This window comes from Chanodichthys erythropterus, chromosome 15, assembly GCF_024489055.1.
Source record: "Chanodichthys erythropterus isolate Z2021 chromosome 15, ASM2448905v1, whole genome shotgun sequence".
Taxonomy (NCBI): Eukaryota; Metazoa; Chordata; class Actinopteri; order Cypriniformes; family Xenocyprididae; genus Chanodichthys; species Chanodichthys erythropterus.
The window spans coordinates 38,104,239-38,123,157 of NC_090235.1; the positions used below are offsets into that span (position 1 = coordinate 38,104,239).

At 43.7% G+C, this 18,919-nt stretch overlaps 1 protein-coding gene across 2 annotated transcripts in view; it reads right to left on the reverse strand.

The window, feature by feature from the left end:
* fkbp10a (FKBP prolyl isomerase 10a) overlaps positions 1–18,919 on the reverse strand; it is a 179,581-nt gene that overhangs the window by 22,620 nt on the left and 138,042 nt on the right. For both annotated transcript variants that reach the window (XM_067411835.1, XM_067411834.1), the window contains one exon: positions 5,593–5,756. In XM_067411835.1, the coding sequence (XP_067267936.1) occupies positions 5,593–5,756 (164 nt within the window). The remainder of the gene's footprint in view (positions 1–5,592; positions 5,757–18,919) is intronic.

Here is an 18,919-nt window from a genome sequence, read left to right on the forward strand (position 1 = left end):
TCTCCATTTACCATTTACTCACCTGATCTCTGCTGATATCAATAAAACTGCCATACTTGCTTTTACATCTGCCTCCATGCCGTCTGTATTGTAACAGAAGACCGGACCCACAAAACGACAGGATATCAGCATGAGCCAACCACACCCGTTCCTCGTAGATGCGCTGCGGCGAGCACTCACTCCACCACAACCATCGTCACCAGCACCTGTCGCCGCTTCCTCGTTCACTTCTTCGTTTCACTCTCCAACCATGCACGCCAGTCCCATGGCCAGGCCGGCGCCCTACTCAGGATCGGCGGAGGATTGCAATGGATTCCTCCTGCAATGTGAGCTGGTCCTGGAGATGCAATCGCAACTCTTCCCCACTGACACCGCTAAGATCACCTTCATCATCTTACAACTGCAAGGTAAAGCTCTCCGCTGGGCGGACGCACTCTGGATTCAAAAGGCTCCGTGGTGAAATCCTATTCAGCCTTCGTCTCTCATTTCCGCAAAGTCTTTGGAAAACCCCTCTCAGATTCATCAGTTGGTGAGAAACTCTATAATTTGAAACAAGGATCTAACTCAGTGAGTGATTATGCCTTGCAGTTCCGTACTCTGGCTTCAAGAAGCGGGTGGAATGAACAAGCCCTCATCACCTCTTTCCGCCAGGGGTTGGAGCCGAAGTTGCGATTGCATCTCGCTGAATGCGAGGACACCATCGGCCTCGAACGCTTCGTCCAACTCGCCATCCGCGTAGGCACTCGTATGTAGTCGTGTCTCGAAGAATACCAGGGCCAGCCACTTCCACACTCCCTCCTCCGTCGGTCCGAACCCGTCAGCTCCCCAGAACCAGCCAGCGAACCCATGCAACTTGACAACTCTCGCCTCTCCCGTACCGAACGTAAACGAAGGCTGACCCTGAATTTATGCCTCTACTGTGGTTCTCCTGGGCATGAGCTCTCCGCATGCCCAATCCACCCTCCAAGACCTCTGGTGAGTGCCATCATTCCCTCCATCATCTGGGGCGAACACTGTTTTTCCAACTGCTTCTCCGGGTTTCCTGTTCCTCCTTCTCCACATCCAAAGGAAATCACTGTCTGCGCTACCTCCATCGAGAGCCCCATCGAGAAGCGATCCATCGACATCCCATCCTGTTACGCCCCCTTCAGCGACGTCTTCTGCCCGCAACGAGCCTCCAAACTACCTCCACATCGGCCATGGGACTGTGCCATCGATCTGCTACCGGGTGAGCCAGTGCCGAGGAGGAAGAAGGCCATGGAGGAATATATTGAAGAGGCCCTTAATCAAGGATACATCCGCCCGTCTACTTCCCCTGCTGCTTCCAGCTTCTTCTTCGTGGCTAAAAAGGACGGAGGCTTGCAGCCCTGTATAGAGTACTGGTCTCTCAACAAAATCACCATTAAATTCCGTTATCCACTTCCCCTCGTCCCAGCAGCCCTGGAACATCTCCGTGGTGCCACTGTGTTCCCTAAGCTGGACCTCCGCAGCGCGTACAACCTCATACGGATACGCGAGGGGGACGAGTGGAAGACCGCCTTTGTCACGCCCACCGGCCATTACGAATACCTGGTCATGCCCTATGGACTAGTCAGCACCCCCTCCGTATTCCAGGATTTCATTCATGAGGTGCTCCGGGAGTTTCTCCACAAGTTCGTGTTGGTTTATATCGACGACATCTTCATTTACTCCCGGAGCATGGCCGAACATCGCCACCACGTTGCGGAGGTCATCAAGCACTTACGGCAGTTCCAACTGTTTCTCAAGGCGGAAAAATGCTCCTTCCACCAGTCATCTGTCCACTTCTTGGGATGCTTCATTGATCACAGTGGCATCCGGATGGACGAGGGGAACGTAGATGCCATCAGATCCTGGCCCACACCTACAACCATAAAAGAACTCCAACGCTTCCTAGGCTTCGCCAATTTCTACCGCCGATTCATCAAAGGCTACAGTTCCATCGTCTGTCCATTAACCAACCTCCTTCGTTATCAGCCCAAGTCTCTGTCCTGGTCCGAAGATGCCACACAAGCCTTCGAAGCCCTCAAGCACGCCTTCACCACCGCTCCCCTCCTCGTCCACCCTAACCCTGACCTTCCTTTCGTCGTGGAAGTGGACGCGTCCACCACAGGAGTGGGAGAGGTCCTCTCCCATCAGCAGGGGCAGCCAAGTAGACTTCATCCATGCGCCTTCTTCTCCCGTAAGCTCAACCCGGCGGAGGTCAACTACGACATCGGTGACCATGAGCTCCTGGCCGTCAAGCTCGCGTTGGGGGAATGGAGGCATTGGTTGGAGGGAGCCAAACACCCTTTCCAAGTGCTAACAGACCATAAAAACTTAGAGTATCTCAAGGCTGCTAAAAGACTGAACCCTCGTCAAGCTTGCTGGGCTATGTTCTTCTCAAGATTTGACTTCATTATCTCCTATCGTCCGGGCTCCAAGAATCTCAAGGCTGATGCCTTATCCCGTCTCCATGCTCCTGACGAGAAAAATGAAACTCCAGAACCCATTCTTCCAGAATCCCTCTTCGTGAGTCCCATCCAGTGGTCCGAGGAAACTCTGCCCTCCTCCAAGGCCTCCACCCACACTCCGCCGGGTTGCCCGCAAGATCTCCAATACATCACCCGAACACGACGCACTCCACTAATCCACGCAGCTCACTCATCACTTGGCACTGGTCACCCGGGGGTCAATGAGACCCTCTTGCTACTGAAAGAGCACTTCTGGTGGCCCAACTTGGCCAGGGATGTCAGAAGGTACATGCAGGGCTGCAGGGAGTGCGCCATCTCCAAGAGCCCTCATCATCTGCCGGCCGGCAAGCTCAATCCTCTGCCCGTTCCTGAGCGACCATGGTCACACCTGGGAGTGGATTTCATAACGGATCTCCCACCTTCAGACGGTCACACCTGCATCCTCGTGGTAGTGGATCGATTCTCCAGAGTCTGCCGACTAATTCCTCTTCAAGGTCTACCTACCTCTCTAACCACTGCAGAACTAATGTTCAACCACATCTTTCGTTACTATGGAATCCCCGAGGACATCGTATCTGACAGAGGGCCCCAGTTCATCTCCGGAGTCTGGAAAGCCTTTCTGTACCTCCTGGGTTTGACCGTACGGAAGATCCAGGAGATCGGCCGCTTCCTGCGTACCTTCTGCCATGGCCACCAGGACTCCTGGAACCAGTACCTGGGTTGGGCCGAGTACGCCCAGAACTCTCTCCATCAACCTTCCACCGGATTAACACCCTTTCAATGCTTACTCGGTTACCAACCCCCACTGTTCCCCTGGGACGGGAAACCCTCCAACGTTCCTGCTGTCGACTACTGGTTCCGGTAGAGCGAGAGGGTATGGGACTCAGCCCACCATCAGCTGCAGAGGGCCCTGTGCAGATGCAGGATGACAGCCGACCTTAGTCGCTCCAACGCTCCCAACAACCAGCCAGGGCAGAAAGTCCCCGCTTCATTTGCCCATTCACCATCAACAAGCAGATCAACCCCGTCATGTATTGTCTTCAGCTCCCTCCACAATACAAGATTCATCCCACTTTCCATGTTTCCCTGTTAAAACCTCACCACCCTTCTGTCTCTCCTTCCACAGAACCTGACATGACAGCCGCCGAACCCCCCCTTCCACTTCTTCTGGAGGATGGAGCTGCATACGAGGTTCGTGAAATTCTGGACTCCCGGCGCCGTGGTGGTCTCCTGGAATATCTCGTCGACTGGGAGGGCTACGGGCCAGAGGAGCGGTCGTGGGTCCCGAGAAACGACATCCTTGACCCCAACCTGCTACAAGCCTTCCACGCCAGCCACCCGGACAGACCTGCCCCACGCCCTCAAGGTCGGCCACCACGACGTTGGGGTCTTCGGCCCTCAGGAGCGGGCCGTGGGAGGGGGGGTACTGTCACAGACACGTCAGGTTCCACCTCCCTGCAATACCCACGCACTCAATCACTGGAGTTCTAATCACCGCCACCTGCACGTCATCATCACAGCAATCACCAGCACTATATCTGCCACACTCACACACACAGTCATTGTCCGGTCTTGTACGTATCACAGACTAATGTATACTTACCTTAAGGACTCCTATCTGCTACCTGCTTCCAACGTCTCCAGTGTCTCCAGTGTCTCCAGTCATCCTCCTGTGTGCTTCTCCGTGTGTGTGAGTGTTCCCCGTCTTCAGTCATCTGGATTATCCTCCAAGAACTCCATCTGCAAACCACAAAGGACAGTATCATTCTCTTATCTCATCAAACTCTCCATTTACCATTTACTCACCTGATCTCTGCTGATATCAATAAAACTGCCATACTTGCTTTTACATCTGCCTCCGTGCCGTCTGTATTGTAACAATGCCAAATCATGGAAATTATTATTACTGTTATACTTTGTTCTCAAATTTTTAATGTTAACAACATCAGCATTGCATGACTGTGTGTATTAAGTGTGTATTAGCATTACCTGTGGATTTAAATTTATGTAGCCACTCCACAGTCTGACTTCTTTTGCTTTTGACTACAGGTGAATCCAGTTGTCACTGATGATTGTCATTTGTATCTTTCTGGATTACAATCCGCCATCAAAATGATAAGTTTAATTATTTCAGCTGCTGTGAGAAAAGGCTATAAATGATCCACTACAAGCAGCATCCTCTCAGATATAGCTACTAGCTGGGACTCCTTTCTGTTACTTTTCTCTTACTTTCTGTTTACAGACGTGACGCAATGATGCAAAGACAAACAGCTGCATGCACGAATTTCCCGCAGAAACCCACCTGCACTGCTCTTATTAGAAAACATTATTACAAGCTTACCATTGTGAATCGAGCTAAGGTAAGGAGATAGCTTTGAACACTGGCTGGTTATGTACTTGCTCAAAAATTTATTTTGGATAATGTTTTACCAAAAATGTTACAGACAGCAGCTTTAATTAATGCTTAATAATGCATTATTCTGGACCCTTAAAATAAAGTGTTACCAAAAAATGGAATAAAATTAAAAATTACAACCCAGGTCATCAACCCAGGAGTGTTAGATGATTAATATTTATAGTGCAACACTCACTTACCATTCAGAATTTCTTATGGTAACAAAATGATTACAAACTTGCTAAAATAAACAACCCGTGAACTGGGTTTTAAATAGACATTTTTGGACATATTAATATCACAAGTGTTATGGTCACGCCGGTCCCGGACTCCGTTTCCCATGATCCTCCCTGTTCCACACCTGAATGCACTTCCCTCATCATCTCTCCGGCTCTCCCTGGATTCCCTGCACCTGGTCTTTGTCGTTTACACACCCTTTATATTGGACTCACTCCCTGCACACTGTTTAATAAATACCCTGTGTTGTAGAAGTACCGATTCTGCCTCATCCCTGCTGCAGCACCGCTTGTAACAACAAGAATTCTCAGTAGACTAGATACATCATTTTTAATTACATTTATTCTTAATATTCAGTAAAGTTTTATTTTAATACAAGCTCTGTTTGTGGGGGGCCTATATGAAGTATCGATCCATGGGCTGCTTAGTTGTATACCTAGAAAGAAATGCTTCCATTAACATTAATAGGCCAGACAGCAAAGAACATACCTCCTCCAGTGGTACCTCCTGGTCTTGGTTCATATCCATGACAGGAAACAGTGGCTCAGGACTGTCCTGCAGCCAGATGAACAAAAAGCCCTCAGGAACACCCTTCTGCAGCTGTAGTAGTTCCAGCTCAAACAGCAACACGGCACTGCTGGGTACACCCAACGCTTGAGAAATGGAGAGAGAGACAGACATACAGAGAGGATCAGGGAAAACTGGGATATCTAAGAGACTAAAGCCTAGATGGTATATACCATACATACAACTAGTACATGTTTTGCATACCATCATAGTTAGCATGGCTATCAGTGGGCAGTAATGCATTACGCTATTTACATATGAGAGTGATGTAGAAACAAGGTGGTGTTGTTTATGGTTTCCAAACATCACAACAAGTTACATTAAAGTCAAAACAAAATGGACCATTTTTTCATGGAATAAAATGGTATATTTATTGTAAATGACTTAGTGCACAAAATTATTTTTTAAATTAATGTGCTTCATAATCTTTAATCAAAATAACTTCCCCTTCCTCTTGCAGCGACATCTCTTCGCTTTTCTAATGATGTGTTTACTGGTGCAAGAGCGGGACAACCTGTCACTGCAGCAACAGCAAACCACAATCATCCAATAAATTCCCCATGGACAAAATCAAGTCCCGGCCTAAATTTTTTCAAGCAGCCAGTTCAATCTTTTTTTTGGTTTTTTTTGGTTTTTTTTATACATCCTTTATTTTACCAGGATAGTCCATTGAGATAAAATCATTTTTTCAAGGGAGTCCTGGCCAAAATGGAAGCACAAAAAGTTTCACATAAAGCAACAAACAAACACATAAAACTAACAAATCTTACATAAAATTTTACCCGGCACTCATATAATGACAAATCAAAAGTTATTTAAAAACATGCAGATGCTTCCTGTAGATTGGTTTATAAGAGATTTTTAAAGAGGGGAGTGTTTCCAACATTATTCTCTGTAGCTCGTTCCATAACCAGGGAGCCTAAAAAGAGAAGGCAGTTTTGCCAAGCTCTGAATGTACTCTAGGAACATTTAAAAGTTAAACAAGACTACACTTTAAAGTTTTAAGACTAAAACCTTAAAATGAATAACATTTCTGTAATTGTTTAACCATTTTGTTAGACTGGGTAAACCCAGCCTGATCTGCCGGCGATTTGATTTCGCCCGGCAACTCAGTCTGGAAACCTCTACTGCTTCTGTTACACTTTTGCGGGAACCAATCACACCCGCTATTGGCGGGTATAACACGATGGCGATAGAGAAGTGACGGCAAGCACGACCTTCAATTAAATTCTTTTTAACCTCTCGACGAAGCAAACAACCTGCAAAAATCGCTCGATGCCATTGCTGTTTCTGCAAACCACTGATCAGTGCTACAAACCAATACAAACTAAACCTGTCTGGAGTTTTCGCGTCGCTCTGCAAAGTACAGTAGGTGGACAACCAAAATGGGTATTACCGCCGCGCATACCGCCGCCGCAGGGCCGCGGCGTTAACTGAAATTCAGTCGCATGTAAAAAAACTACCGCCAGGTGGCGCAAAGGGACGGATTGGAAAGTGACTGTAATGATAAAATGTCGGTTTGTAAACGGAGATGAAAGGACGAAGTAAAACAACAACATTACAGTATAACCTTTTAACATCCTTAAAAACCATTAGAAAATTTAAAGTGAGAGTTAATTTCAAAACGTGGGATAGTCTTAGGCTACTCTATGCATCAAAATTTAAAAGAAAGACCTTTACACAAAATCTTACTGCATGCTATTGTCATTAAACAGTCAATAGGCATATATATATATATATATATATATATATATATATATATATATATATATATATATATATATATATATTATATATTAGGAGCACACACACGGATTATAAATTTAATATTTTCATTCTGTAATATTTTCATTCAGAACAGTCCATGATTAAGACCACATTAATAGCAATAATTCTTATTTACTGCTATTGTTCTTGATTTTTTTTTAATTGTTCTTGATTATTATTATTATATATATATATTTTGGGGGGCTATTATATATGCTATGTAATGTTTAGTGATTTTGATGTCGCAGGCTAAAATACCGGCAGGAATAAATATTTAGGCAAATTTACTAATTAAAACTAAAGGTGTTCATCTGTGATTGTACATCAAGAGCAAGGACACATTGTGTGCATTTTGTTTTGTGCTTTTACCAGACCGAAACGCTCGATTGTCTGTGTGAAAACTGTGCGTGTGCACGAGCGCCAAGAGAACTGATAACAGCAGCAACGAGCACTGGCCATGATTTCAGAAACAACACGTTCCAGCGGATAGATCGCCTCTTATTTAACACAGACCTAACAGTTATATCTTATCGAATTGAGATATTTCTTTCTTTTTAGGTACAATTATTGCTGAGTTTAAGTTAACTTTTGAGACGTTTCAGATTCTCGCAGAGAGACAGCTGAAAGCGCACCCTGTTTGTTTTATTTTATTTTATTATTCAAAAGTACAAGGTTTTGTTGTTATTGTGAGCGTACACAAATAAAAGTAGACCATTCGTAGTCTTGCATCAATCTGTAAGCTATCGCCAAAAATGACGGAAGGCCTGTTTTTGTTTCAGCTGTCATGAGGAAAAAATCCACCAGAACGCGCCGACGCTTTCGTCGGCCAGAGGGATAAAAATGTAGCCAATTTAGTTTCATATTTATATTTAAATATTGGGCTATTGCCTGTTATTTTTAAATGAATAAATACCACCTATGTTCATTATGAAAAGGGAATAGCATGACGGATGCGCAATGTCGGAAGACAAATGCAGCGGGTTATACATAGTTTGACCACTTCATTAAGTTTGGTTTTATAGTATCTAAGTCTTTCTTTAAAGTGAATTTCGTTTTGTAGAAATTGTATCTTAATTTCAATCAATGTTTCATCAACCAATTGCCTATATTTGATAAATAGGAAGAAAACCAAACGTAGGGTGTGGAATGGAAACGAAACCATGTTTCCGCGGCCTTTGAATAATGCTGAAGCAATATACGTCTTTCTGTTTTAATTAAATTTATGTATTACTTTATTACATGTCTTTATTACTTAAATAATTGATAAGATGTTTTTGGTCGAACAATATATTTTAGCTGGTCTACTTAGACACACATTTGCGTAGTGGCTTATTGTGCAAACTTTTTTTTCCTACCACACGCCAAACTCATAACATATCTTGCAGATTTAAAAAAAAAAAAAAAAAAAAACACGACGCTCCGACTTTTACAAAATCCCTCCTTGCTCCAGTCAAAACTTCGCACATACTCTGCTCGGCAGCAGCAGACGCTGGCAAACGCGCGGGGGAGGGTCGATCCCATTCGGAACTTCTGGAGTGGAGCGTGAAAAACTGCAAAACACTGCAAATCTCCATAATACAAACAAATAAAGAAACTTACTGCAAATACTCATAACAGAGTCTAACAATTGTGTATTTCGTCAGCTTATTTCATATGATCAGATCAGGATGTTAAAATTAACAAAAAGCACCAAGATTGCAAAAAGGCCTGTCACGCATAGCTTAGGCTAATATTTTGAGTCTCCTGCCCTCTGGATTAATGGCTTTGGTGACAAACATTTTAAACAAAGCGCCCTTCCCCCATCTCAAACTTGTCAAGCACTGTTAGGTTGGGTGAGTGCTTTTTATACACACAAGATAATGTAAAAAAATATACATTTATATATAAATGGAACACAATCGGTTTGTTGTTTTTGTTTGTTTTTCTTTAACATTTTTATTTTATTTGGATGGCAGATTATGTACAGTTATTGTTCTAATAATATACGGAACCATAATGTTACATATCTTGGTCAATTCTTTCGAGCTGCTTTACAGCTTAACCACAGTTTGCATCAGCAGTTACTGAAATTAACTGAATCAACACAGGTCTGCTGATATAAATAAATATGTCTAAATAAATAGCAAAAAACAAGATTGGGTTTGTACGGTCCATCTGAACTATAATTTAATGATTTATGTTATGATGTTATAGAAGTACAATGTACAGATGCCTATATGTTTTGCACACAGTAATATTTAATAAAGAATCTTAAACTTCCAATGTTAAACATGTTCTCGTCATTTTGCTCTTAACTGCAGTCAAAATACAAATAGGCCTATATATTCATATGCATTGTGTAGTCCATTGTGGAGAGTAAGATTAGGCGCAAACTCTACAGCAGAAACGTTTATCTTAATAGCCTAGCACTTGTTGAATAACAAAATGTTGATTATTGGGATAACGTTTTTTTTTTGTTTTTTTTTTCTTCGTAATTGTGTAGCTTATGGCATGACATTTCTTTTTGTAATGTTTATGAGCATGTTAATGGATACAAACTGCACAATTGCAGTTTATCAGATTGTTACATAGCTATAGTTGAAACATTAACACATTAAAATTGTCTGATAATCATACAGTAGTTAACATGAACCCATTGTAAGCGATGTATTACCATTACATCATGGGCGTACGGGACACCCCCCATCCTATGATGGGCCCCGGCGCAGATTATTTACTATTTAGCCTTTGCTTTTTTTAGAACTAAACTCAATTGACTAAAGATAAAAATAAAGCATCCAACTGAAGCCCAAAAATGCAAGCAGAATACCACAGAAACTAGTGCTAAATTCACTGTTGTTTCCATCGCCGTATGTAAGGTAGCCAAGACAACAGCAAGCTTTGATGCGCTGTGATACTGTTAGCGGTCGTGTGCCGACACAAATAAATATGTTCGGTCTTTGCTGAGATATTATTATTATTATTATTATTATTATTATATTGCCCAAACGTAAATAGCATATAAGTCTAGAGTTAGGCTATTTCTTTATTCTTTTACTGTAAATACATGAATTTAGTTTTGAAATTTGTGTCTAACTTAGAATTTAGAGCAGCTAAAATATAGCCTATTGTTAGACCGAAACATCTTATCAATTAATTAAGTAACAAAGACATGTATTTAAGATATTTAATAAAAACAGAAAGACTTCTTGCTTCAGCCTTTTTCAAAGGCCGCGGAAACATGGTTTCGTTTCCATTCCACTCCTGACGCTCATGGTTTTCTTCCTAATTAAATATAGGCAATTGGTTGATGAAACATTGATTGAAATTAAGATACAATTTCTACAAAAAAAAAAAAATTTCTAACGAAATTCATTTTAAAGAAAGACTTACATAAAACAAAACTTAATAAAGTGGTCAAACTTATGTCTGACCCGTTGCATTTGTCTCCCAACATTGCGCATCCGTCATGCTATTCACTTTTCAATGATCAACATTGGTGACATCTTTAAAAAAAAAAAAAAAAAAAAAAAAAAAAAAAATAGGCTATAGCCCAATATTTAAATATAAATATGAAACTAAATTGGTTACATTTTTATCCCTCTGGTCGACGAAAGCGCCGGCGCGTTCTGATGGATTTTCTCCTCATGACAGAAACAACTTAAATCAGGCCTTCCGTCATTTTTGGCGATAGCCTACAGATTAGTACAAGAAAACAAATGGTCTACTTTTATTTGTGCGCTCACGATAACAACAAAACCTTGCGCTTTAGTACAATAAAATAAATAAAAACAGGGTGAGCTTTTAGCTGTCTCTCTGCGAGAAACTGAAACGTCTCAAAAGTGAACTTAAACTCAGCGAATAATTACCTAAAAAGAAAGAAATATCTCAATTCGATAATAAATTTGTAGGTCTGTGTTAAATAAGAGGTGATCTATCCGCTGGAATGTGTTGTTTCTGAATTTGATATTTGATATTTTAAGGAATAGAATAGGCTACACTCCTGCATTTAAATGCGGCTGCAGGAGTTGCAGTTTTTTATGACGTTTTATTAATCCGTCCATTCTTTTTAGTTTCAATGATTTAGCTAAATCGTGCCTTAATAATGGGTGCGAAATTATTCAGTGACTCACGTTTTACTAAAATAAAGGGATATAATTCATGAAACACGCAACAATTTATTAATCAGTGTCCAAACAGATGGGCTATATTTTTCCTAAGTAGTTATCTGTCAAATAAAGGACAGGTAACGAATAACAAAGTATGTGCGAGTCAAAAATCCATGCTGTTTTATTAAAGGAGTTTAAAATATAAATAAAACATGTATTTGTGATAAATATCTTACATTTTGCATAAAGATAATTTGTTGGATAACATGTGGTTAAAGCGCCACTCAGCGGTCAAAAGCTGCAAATGCACTTTGCGACGCGGCGGCGGCGGCAGGCGCGGCGGTAGAAACACCGTTTTGGATGGCCACCTACTGTACGTCACCCGGATCGTTGATCTGATTGGTTGAAGGACTATCCAATTGTGTGAATAATGCTCATTGATCACGCCTCTTGTGCAGTAGAAAAACATAGCAGACTCCCCAGACCAATGTTCAATTTTAAATTGAGCTTGGTCTGGTGATAGCCAGACAACCATTTTGTAATATTTAGTTGGTTTGCTGTGAGACACAAAAGACGTTTTCTCCTATGCAGCGACTGACAATACAACCATAAGATACACCAAAACACAACATAAATTCACAAGTGACATCAATTTTATTTTTTCGCTGTACTCCAAATCTTTAGAATCCATATTTTTGCAAGGAACAGATCCAAATTCAGCCCTTTATCCAGCGATCTTAATTCTCAGCAGCAATCGTCAGAGGTGGGTAGAGTATCCAAAAACTGTACTCAAGTAAAAGTACAAGTACTTATAGAAATATTTACTCAAAGTAAAAGTGAAAGTAATAATCTTAAAGGTGCTATAGAGGATTGTGACGAGCAGGGCGGGCGAGAGCCGTGAGGGAGCGGACGAGCTCCGGAGGCATAAAAGGAGGAGTGACATCAGTGAAGGACGAGAGAGGACCAGGCCTGGACTTTATGTTATGGTTTTGTTGTTTGTGTGGCCGGCAGACGTCCGCGAGGGTCTGCCGACATTACTTTCGTTTTGTTCTTTGTTTATTTTGGATTAAAGTTTTGTTGAATGTTCGCCGGTTCCCGCCTCCTTCTTCCCACATTTACGAACTGTGTTACAAGGATGTTTTCAACAACTGAGAAATCAAAGACTGTTACTGAGTTTTTGAAATGAGCGCATGTGTAAGAACAACCCCCCTCCTTCACAGATCATTTCGAGGGAACGCCTCCCAAAACTCAAGTATTGGAACACAAGTGTTTGTTTACCACCGGCATTCGCTGTGTCGTGTTAGTGGATTCATTATGTCGGACTCACAGCAGGTAACTCATAATCTGAGGTTGTTACTCCTGACAAAAACATTGCATGCGGCACCTGTGGAAAGTTACTGGAGCGCGCACGTCTCTCACAAGGAACGTCATATCAGTGATTGACAAGCAAGAGGGCCAATCGTTTATGCGATGATCACACAAACGATTGGCTGATGTTTTTAAGGCCTTATGTAGGAACTGTGGACGAACCAGACAAATGAATCATTCAGATGATTCTTTCAAAACATAATTCTAATTCAGAATTGAGGTTCCGGCTCCGGCCCGTCTGCAGATAAAGCCAGGCTGATTACTTTTACGACACATGCTTCCTGATAGCAGAAGCAACATACCAAAGGGTCACCCAAGAAGACAGAGAGACAATCCAGACCCTTTTGTTTCCTTACTTCACAGGAAAGCCAAAGAGACTGTTGAACAAATAAATCTGCTTCAAAATTGTTCCAACAATTTTAACGGACTTATCAAACATCTTTTAACTACATACATTTTGCATTATGTGTCCACAAGTACTACCTGTAAACAGTTAGGCTTTAGAACACTCACAATTCATGTAAATGTGTTAACTCTTGACTGAATGACTGAAAGTATGCCTTATTTGGACTTAATTTGATTCTTTCCCCCTTTCCTATATCCTGACTTGAATGAAATCTGTTTAAAATGTATTGTATCCCATTTAATAGAAATTAAGTTAAAATGGCACTCTCTGCTGAAGCAGAAACAGGATGTAACACTTATGTTTTATTGGGGGCAGAGGAAGGCCCTCTTGAAACAGAACAATGTCTGATTGGCCAGGACTCCTCAGAGGGGTGACAAACAACTAAGTTTAAAGGATCATATTGCAAGATAGTGAACGAGAGAAGTTGGTTAGTAAACGAGAAAGGAGTTGGTTCTGTTCTGGGAAAAGAAGCCAAGACAAGTACCAAGAACAATGGAGTAACAAGAAGAACAGACAAGCCGCTCATTCAAGCCATCCAACCTTCACTCACTTTTCTTTTCTTTACTTAATTTTCCTTTACCGCTGAAAGTCTTGTGTCCTAAGTTTCGCCGCAAAGTTCAACCAACGACTTTTGCCGCTTCAACTCCAGCGACAAAGAGACTTCCTTCATCGTTCCACACGGACCTGATCTGGACCAATCATTGACTTGGGAAACCCCTCTCTGCACGACGAGGGAAATTCACCTTAGTCAACGCAAGCAAGTACCTCCAGATGAAAACTGAACTGGTGCATTTAAATGAATGATTCATGGTTCGTTCTGGTCTTTGAAATGCATTTATAGGAATTCGGTTAACCAGATCTCTCTCTCTCTCTCTCTCTCTTTCAAAACTCTTTCTATCTCATTTCCTTCTTACTGCAACATGTATGAATGTGTGTGTGTGTGTATGTGCGTGCCTTTGTGTTAGATTAGTTTGTGTTAGAATAAATAAAATCTCTTGTAGATTTTAAAAGGAAAGTGTCTTGTATTATGTGCTTTATGATTTAATGTCTTAAACTGTGATCAAGTTACCGTGCTCTAATCAGTGTTTTCACGATTGTTGGATATTTATATCCGTTACAAGAGCTTATTACGGCTCGAGCAAATGAACGCTGGCCGAATCAGTTGCTCGGTCATAATCTAAACAACTCTTTATAATTCCCTAAATATTTAATTTGAGATAATTTTACTTCCTAGGGTGTTTTCCCTACACTTACCTCATGCACAGATGATGTATATTGATATTATTCCTTTCAGTGCAGCTAATAAATAGTCTTTTATCAATTAGTAAAGACAGTTTCAATTAATATTGCAAAAATGTATGAAACAAAACATCCTCTATAGCACCTTTGATAGTTACTTGAGTAAGATTAAAAGAGTATCCAATGAAAAAACGGTAGCACTTTATTTTACAGTATGTGTACTTTCCTGGTACATATATAGTAATAAGTAAGTGCCTGTTATTACCCAACACTTGTCTATAGGTACAAAGTAGTTACCATGTATGTACCATTGACAATTACAGCAGTGTTTCTTATTAGTTTCCATCTACATACATGTCAGGTAAGTACCTTGTGTTACCACTCTTTTACCTGTATGTACAACATAATTACTATATATGTACCAGGAAAGTACACGTACTGTAAAATAAAGTGCTACCGAAAAAACTACTCAAGTAGCTAGTTACTAGTTATATATATATCTTTGCAACAAACACAGAAGAGTCAAGCATTATTTCTGGCATCTGTAGCCCAAATATCATTGCATGTCTTTTGCTTTGTATAACGTATACAGCTGAAGAAAGAAAGAGAGAAAACGTACTCGGTTACTAACGTAACCTCGGTTCCCTGAGATACGGAACGAGTACTGCGTATGGGAAAGGTCTCCTTTTTCTCCGTTACTGAAGCCTTTTTCAAGAGCTTGCCACTGCCAGCATCTCGAGGCAGTTGATGTGCAGATGGCTTTCCTCGTGAGTCCACGAGCCGAAGGCCGAATTGCCCTTGCAAAGAGCGCCCCAACCTGAGTTGGACACATCTGTCGAGAGCACCGTCCTTCTGGACACCGCCTGAAGGGGTACTCCTTGACTGAACCATACAGGGTTCGTCCAGGGTTTCAGAGCTGTCAAACAGGCTCGATTGACTCTGAGACGCAGGCGGCCACGCCGCCAGGCGTGAGGAGGGACCCGAAACTTCAACCAGCAGGACCAGGAAGGCGGATGCCATCAGACCTAGCATCCTCTAGAAGAACTTCAGAGGGAGATAGGCTCTGTTCCTGACTGAGTTCACGAGCTGCTGAGTCGAAGACTGCACCCAGGAACATTATACGTTGGCTGGGGAGCAGTGAGCTCTTGGCAAAGTTGACCCTGAGACCCAGGCACTCCATGTGACTGAGTAGCACGGATCTGTGATGCTCCAGCTCGGCTCGTGACTGGGCTAGGATGAGCCAGTCGTCGAGATAATTGAGAACCCGGATTCCCAACTGTCTCAGTGGGGAAAGCGCTGCGTTCATGCACTTGGTAAAAGTGCGAGGAGCTAGGGACAGCCAGAATAGAAGGACCGTATATTGGTAAGCCACACCCTCGAATGCAAATCTCAAGAATCGCCTATGATGGGGGGCTATCTGGATGTGAAAGTATGCATCTTTCAGGTCCAGCAAGCAGAACCAGTCCCCGAGGCAAACCTGCGCGAGGATCTGCTTCAGCGTTAACATCTTGAACTTCCGTATCATGAGGGAAAGGCTCAGGAATCTGAGGTCTAAGATGGGTCTGAGACCGCCATCACTCTAGGGAATGAGGAAGTAATGGCTGTAATCGCTCTCTGAGGGGGAGACTATTTCTATAGGCCCCTTCTCTAACAGAGACATCACTTCGGCTCGGAGGACGTGAGTATCGTCCGTGTTTACTGAAGTGGGAAGCACCCCGCCAAAACGCGGGGGTCTGCGAGCAAATTGGAGCAAGTAGCCTTGAGATATTATCCCCAGAACCCACTTGACACTCCGGGGATGGCCAGCCAGGCCCGCATGACATGGGGTTGAATGGCGCTGGGCCGCTGGGAGGGGGCCCGCACACCAGCTAGTTTTTAGAAATGCTCATGCATCCTCATGAACGTGGCTTGCGGGGTGAAACCGGCAAACGACACGCTGAGAAACTCAGCAAACAGATATATGCTTCTTGGAAAAAATATACATCATGAGTCCCACCTGAGTCAGGGGAGAGCATCAAGATATATTCAGTCGATGGACCCGGCAAATGACGCGTTCGGAGAGATGGCGTTTGAAGCAAAAATGCTCTTTAAACGGCGCCGGATGGCGGCAGGAGATGCGCTGAGAGGTGGCCGGAAGCGGGAAGCGGGCGGCTCGAGAGCGGCGCTCGAGACGGCGCTGTCTTCATTCGGCAGTCTCAGCTCCGTCCGCTGCGGGAGCCTCTTCGACGGCGGTGAGAACTTCTCCCAGGCAAGCTTCTTCCAGGCGGCAAAGGCTTCAGCCGGAGCAAACTGGAGTGAGTAGCCTTGAGATATTATCCCCAGAACCCACACGATACTCCGGGGATGGCCAGCCAGGCCCGCGTGACAAGGGGTTGAATGGCGCCGGGTGGCAGGCCGCTGGGAGGGGGCCCGCACACCGGCTAGTTTTTAGAAATGCTCATGCGTCCTCATGAACTCAGCAAACAGATATATGCTTCTTGGAAAAAATATACATCATGAGTCCCACCTAAGTCAGGGGAGAGCATCAAAATATATTTAGCTGAGCGGTGTCGGAAGTGAGACCGCTCTTCCTCAATAAACATGGCTTGCAGGGCAGAGCCAGCAAGTCACATGAACAGAGGTCCAACATAATGAGCATGTTAGTTCCACCAAGCACGCGCTGAGAAATTCAGCAAACTCGGCATATATATATATATATATATATATATTTAACATATGTCTAACTCGAGAATGCGGCTTGCGGGGCGGAACCGGCAAGCAACACGTAGAGAAACTCAGCGCAAACTGAATCAGCTCCATTAATAGAGTATAAAAACATGTTTCTCGGCCGAGTCGGGGGAGAACGTCACGTCATATTTCTCAATCGACGCAGCATGCGGGGCAGAACCGGCGAGTGACGCGCATTGAGATAAGGAAAAATACACTCATACAAATAGAAAATGTATCATGAGTCTCGCTTAAATCAGGGGAGAGCATCATGTCAAATTTAGCTGAGAGATTCAGATAACTTCTGCAAAAATCTGCTATATAAACTGAATGTATATAACATGGGTGTCACCCAAGAGGGGGGAGAGTGACATGTTATATTTCTCAATAGACGCGGCTCGCGGGCAGAACCGGCGAGCAACACGTAGAGAAGACTCAGTGCAAACAGCAGAAATATGCTCCATTAAATTAAGCATATAACATGTTTCTCACTCAAGCTAGGGAAGAAAGTCATGTCATATTTCTGAACTAACGCGGCTTGCGGGGGAGGGACCGGCGAGCGACACGCATTGAGATAAGGAGAAATACACTCAGATAGAAAATGTATCATGAGTCTCACCTAAGTCAGGGGAGAGCATCATGTCAAATTCAGCTAAGAGGGCGGTTCGCGGGGGAGGACCCAGCAAATGACGCGTTCGGAGAGACAGCGTTTGAAGCAAACGCCAGCGAGAAAGTAGAAAAATAAGCTCTGTACTCACCTGACGGAAGACGGCAGGGGATGAGCTGAATGCTCTCAGAATCTGAAGGCGGCAAGAGGGTGGTGCGGTGAACAGCTGCTAGAGAGCAAAGATCTGCGGAGCGAGGGGCTCTGCATGTGCCACAGCTGTGGCGCGGCATTGAGGCAACGCCGCCGGCGTGAAAACGCGATTGTAGGTCTTTTAGAGCAGTGAGAGCCGCTGGGAAAGTTCTTTTAGAGAGCGGCGTTAAGCCGCGGGAAATGCTCTTTAAACGGTGCCGGATGGCGGCAGGAGATGCGCTGAGAGGTGGCCGGAAGTGGGAAGCAGGCGGCTCAAGAGCGGCGCTCGAGGTGGCAGTCTGCGAGGGCGCTGGCGCTGTCTTCGTTCGGTGGTCTCAGCTCAGTCTGCTGCGGGAGCCTCTTCGAACTTCTCCAAGGCGAGCTTCTTCCTGGCGGCAAAGGCATCAGCCAGAGATCAGCGAAGAGAAATATGAAGTTGTTGCTGGAGGAGAGAGAACTGAAATCCTAGGGCGAAGCGCCTGCTTATATAGCTACCCCGCCCATTTCGGCGGGAATATTCGCGGGCTTTGTTGCCATAAGCCGTGCAGCTATGCCGCGCCATCATTGGTTCAACAACCTGTCTATGAGTGAACCAATGATGATGCAGTTACACTGCGTTAGGCTTCAGTAACGGGGAAAAAGGAGACCTTTCCCCATACGCAGTACGAGTGAAGTATCGAAAGGGAACTATGGGTGAGTCGGCTCTCGTCTGTGTATTCCTCCTCTCGAGCTGATTAGAAAGACTGTTCGAATGCGTTTCTCCAAAACTTTGTTTATAAAACATAATTTGTCACTTGAATTCTGCATTCCCTTGAGATGCAGACATCCAAGAGGTGGACAATTAACTGTATATACTAGTTTAGTGACACTTAGTCTACA